The 4,853-nt window shown below is 40.6% G+C and overlaps 1 protein-coding gene across 1 annotated transcript; it reads right to left on the reverse strand.

Moving 5' to 3' along the window:
* Positions 1-2,336: 2,336 nt before the first annotated feature.
* Positions 2,337-4,192, reverse strand: LOC149568487 (L-lactate dehydrogenase B-like). Its single transcript, XM_089821402.1, has one exon. The coding sequence runs from the start codon at positions 3,804-3,806 to the stop codon at positions 2,757-2,759; it is 1,050 nt and encodes a 349-aa protein (XP_089677528.1). The 5' UTR covers positions 3,807-4,192; the 3' UTR covers positions 2,337-2,756.
* Between the last annotated feature and the right edge of the window lie 661 nt (positions 4,193-4,853).

Below are 4,853 nucleotides of genomic sequence, written 5' to 3' on the forward strand. Positions count from 1 at the left end.
AATGCAAGTATTATTGATCATAAAGAAAACCCTAGCAAGAACCCTATCTTGCACCAAGAGCTTATTTTGTTCATCTTTGAGCATTTTAGGGATAGGGCTTTTGCTACCCCTTCTAGAGCTCCCACTATTTCTGTAGATGAAGAGGACAATGAGAGCTTGAAGGAAGATGACAAAGAAATTGAAGATGATGAAGATGACAGCCCTCTTCCCCCACCAAAAAACCCAAAACTGTTTCTAGGAAGGAGCCCACGATGTCAATAAAGGGTAAGGGCTCTACCAAGGATGTTGTTGTCCCCTCCCCTTCTACCAAGACTAAGTCCATCCCTTCTGCTACTAGTAAGGTTAAGAGTCCTCCTTATGGACATGTTAAGTCTCTAGAGAAAGGTAAAGATAGAGTCTTGGTTCTTGTTGACTACGATAGTTCCCCAAAGCGTGAACCCCTTATTGACTCTAAGAAATCCCTGCCCGCTTAGGATAATATGGAGATCTCTTGCTTGACCTCTGTGGATTTAAGTTTCCATGACTTTGCAACAAAGATGGAGGAGGTGTTTGGTGTCTTGCAGAAGACCGAAATTAGCTCTATCTACTTCTTTAGTGATAAGATGAGCTTTCCACGAGATCAAAAGCTTGCATCTTAAGCACCGAGCCCTTTCATCGAAGTTTGAAGAGATGTAGTCTAAGGAGGAAAATTCGTCGAAGGTATACAATGTTACCATTGCGACCCATTTTAATAGTGCCAATAAGAATACTAGTGATATCTCTAGGTGCACTCTTTGGACTGAGACTGAAAAGGTGATAACTAACTATCTTTCCAAGAATGTTGAGGCCATTGAAAATACCATAAAGATTTAGGATAAAAAATAAATTGAGGAGCTAAATTAAAGGGTCAACAAATATGATTCTACCATGAGAAAGAAGTGGTGATATCTTCAACTAACAATATGAATGTTGTACTTGCTAGAATAGAACATGCTCCAGGAAAGGGTTGTCATGGATTTGACCAAGAGAACAAGATTGGTATTGAGGATAACTTGCATCTGAGTAGGAAGACTAGGGTGACAACTAGCACAAAGAAGAATAGTGCCAACTTAAATTAGGAAATTGTGGAACTAAAGAATGTGACTCATAAAATGAACCTGCTCGAAGATGAGGTTGTAGAGACTCTGAAAAATTGGGGCTAGTCCTTTGTCTAGTTCTATGTTTTGTTTATGGTGATGATGTTACATTGGCATTTTGCTAGAGGCAAGTTGGGTCTCTTATGATTTCTTCTTTTTGTTTATCACATGTTTCTGGGTCTATTCCAGGCTGATGACATTTATTGAATATTATATGTAAGTTCTCTATAAAGAGTTCAGGCTCCTTGAAAACTTGATTTTAGCTTAATAAAAAATAATTAAATATCTAAGATATTCAGGTAAATATTTGTTAAAGATAAATTAAATTTATATCTTCATATTACAAAATATAGCAAGTCAACATCAGACATGCCTTTAAATCTAATTGCCAACAAATATACAAACGTGATATTCCTCCTCACTAATTTGAACACTGAACCTTGAGCAAACTGAACTAATATCAAATTAAATAAAAATATATTGAAATTGTAAAATATAGCAAGTAAAAATTAGACATATTTCAAAGTGTAAATTTGACGTGGAGAACTAATATCGAAGGAACAAAAACAATTATGACAAATCTTAATCAATTTATTTTAGACAATGTCTTTTAGGTTAAAATCTCAATTAGTTTATAAAACTTAATTTTTCTTCTCTTTAAATTTCGTATTGAACTCTGCAGCTACGTGAGTTCAGTAAGTCTAGTGTTGAAATCTGAAGCGAGTTAAACTTAGGTCGCCATTTTAAATGTGTAAATCTCTTCGCATTTACTATACCTAAACCTTCCTTCTTTCAGATTGAGTATTGAGCTCCGAAAGGTGAAATGACATATCCGTAGATCCACCACTTCAGAAGTGTATTGAAATCTCCGTAATTTATCTGTAGATCCACCATGTATATTTCTAGCCAGAAAAAACAGACAAAGTCCTACTACACGTTTCGACAATGCAACAAAAATCATTTCTTCTAACTCAATTTAAGCCGGTGTTTAGCTGTAAAAGTGCTGGAAACAAAATGAAAATCAGTAATTAACTGTGAAACCAGGTGCAGTAAATTGAAAGTCGGTATCTAACTTTTACAGCTGGTAGCAATTGAAAGTCGGTCTTCTATAGTGAGTTTGCCGGTAGTAAATTTCAGTAACAAGGTTGTTTCAGAAACTAAGACCAATCCTTATACAGTGCAAAACAATGATCGAGCCAATGGAGGAGGTTGATGGCAGTCTAAATTTAAAATAGGGGGAAATTTTATATATCGGTAAAATGTTGTTTTCAGGAAACCAAATTTACATCCATTGCTGCCGCCACAAATAGTCAGTAAACATATAAAAACAATCCCAAAATGAAATTGGTTATCAAAATATGCATTTTGACCACAATTTCGTTTACTAAACACCTTGCATCCCGGACTTGACAAGAAAACAACATATACATAGATCTGTATGGTTTAGATTAATCCTGTAGCAAAAGTTCACTAAAGGGTTACGGCCAAAATGTACGACGAAAGGGGCTACTGTCGAATCTTCCGCAACTATTCTGCCAAAAATAAGCTTAGGGTTAACTATATAACAGGATTGTTAAACCCTGTCTGTATGCAGGGGCTTTAAAAAACACATGAACTATAACAAAGCAAAAAAGAACAGAGTCAGATGGAAAGGCGCTGTTGAACATCGAGAATAGCCCGGGCGGATTTCTTGAGACGATGGCTCTCCTCCTCCGTCAAATGTAAATTAACAACGCCGAGCACACCTCCTCTTCCCAACTGCGCAGGCAGGCTCAGGAAAACCTCTTCTTCGATTCCATGAAACCCCTTCGCCAGGACAGAAACAGGGTGGATCCTTCTCTGGTTGCGGAGCAAACTCTTGGCCAAGTTAGCCGCGGAGTAGCCGATAGCCCAAGAAGTATAACCCTTCAGCTTAATCACCTCATACGCGCTGTTAACAACAGTATGATGAATGGCCTCCAGATGGTGCTTCTCATAGGGAATCTGATTCTTGTCCAGAAAACTCAGTACGGGCATCCCTCCGACACTAATGGACGACCAAAGCGCAACAGAACTATCGCCGTGCTCGCCGATCATGTACGCCTGCACATCCTGCGCGTTCACATCTAAATGATCCGCGATCATGAAGCGAAAGCGCGACGAATCCAGATTTGTACCGCTCCCAATCACTCTATTCGACGGAAATCCGGAAAGCTTCCAGGTAATATAGGTCAAAACATCCACCGGATTCGACACAACCAGGAGGATGGAATTAGGGCTGTATTTTACGATCTGAGGCACAATGCTTTTGAACAGGTGGAGATTGCGCTCAACAAGTGCGAGCCTGGACTCCCCGTCCCGCTGCCGAGCCCCTGCTGTGATAATACAGAGGTCCGATCCAGAGGAAACGGCATAGTCCGTATCTGCCACGATCTTTGTGCGAGGAAGAAAGGCAGCGGCGTGTTGCAGATCCAGCATTTCCCCTCTTAGCTTTTCCGCCTGTATGTCTATCAATACCAGCTCGTTTGTAAGTTCCTGTGTGAGAATGGTTTGGGCGATGGCCATTCCTACATTTCCGACGCCGACGACTGTGATCTTAGCGTTTCGCTCGCTGGGTGAAAGGGGACCAACGCCCTCTATCGACTTGAAGAAGCTCCCGGCTATGTCTATCCCCAAATCACCATAGCTTGTGCTTCTCTTTCCCTTCTCCATCTTTTTCTTCAAATCGCCTCAAGTCTCTGTATTTCTCTCCGTGTGATTTGATTTGATTTGTTCTTGCAGATCTGTCATTTAATATAGGGCGCATTCCATCCTGAAACAGCCATTAAAACCTAACCCCAAACCGCCGAATCTCGATTTCCCTTGTTTTCTTAGCCTTTTCTTCTAGAAGTTCGTGCTAAGGACGGAGGAATTTATTTATTGTCCATCGCCCACCAGTGCACACAGACTTTTCTGCTAATTCCGCCTTTTCTCCCCCAGATTGATTAGAACCGCTTTTACTCGGTAATGATGCATTGAGCAACCGGTTTAGAAATGATGCGTCAAGATAACGTATTGGGAGCGCTGAAAGCAGAAGCGTTTACATCTTATATATGTGCCAGTTTAGCAGAAATGCATTGGTAATGTTGGCCAGTTCCAATCGGCCATCTTTAGATGAGAGAAGCTTTTCATTGCCACAAATTCTCGTCAACATTACGAGTGTTAAAGGTGTGTTTGTGCATAATAATCATACAGTTTTGGACATTTTCTCCTGAGATTTATATTTAAAAAAACATTAGTGAAACATTGCACTGTATTATGTGCTAATGTATTTGTTGTTTGATGTGATTTTTGTTCTAAAAATATTTAAATCGGAAATCTAATAAATTCTCTCTAATGTGCAAAAGGGTGTAAGGGGTTGTTGATTCACAAGATGAAACTCAAAGGCAATGGCCCTGTGGGGCAAAGCTAGGTGCACATAGATGTGGTGTAGGCAAGGCATGGGCCGAGTTGAGGAGCAAGATGGGCTATTTCGTGTGTTGGGTAGGCATAGTTGTGGCGTAGGATCTTGTCCTAGACATGATCCAAGGTGTATGCTTTGAGGCTATGTTGCAAGATGTTCCCTCCAACATAGTTGTGGTGTAGGCACGGTGTGGAACCGAGCTGAGGTGCAATCCTGGGGCTGTGCTACGGGATGTTCCCTCTAGCATAGTTGCAGTGTAGGCGAGGCGTGGAGCCGAGCTGAGGTGTAACCGCGAAGGGTAAGTGTCAGTGTGCATA

The sequence above is a fragment of the Cupressus sempervirens genome, chromosome 3 (genome assembly GCF_028749045.1).
Source record: "Cupressus sempervirens isolate cs-2001-9-10 chromosome 3, ASM2874904v1, whole genome shotgun sequence".
Classification (NCBI taxonomy): Eukaryota; Viridiplantae; Streptophyta; class Pinopsida; order Cupressales; family Cupressaceae; genus Cupressus; species Cupressus sempervirens.

Bases quoted from the DNA above. Each gene is read 5' to 3' on its own strand.
- LOC149568487 (XM_089821402.1), bottom strand. From the start codon at position 3,806: ATGGAGAAGGGAAAGAGAAGCACAAGCTATGGTGATTTGGGGATAGAC.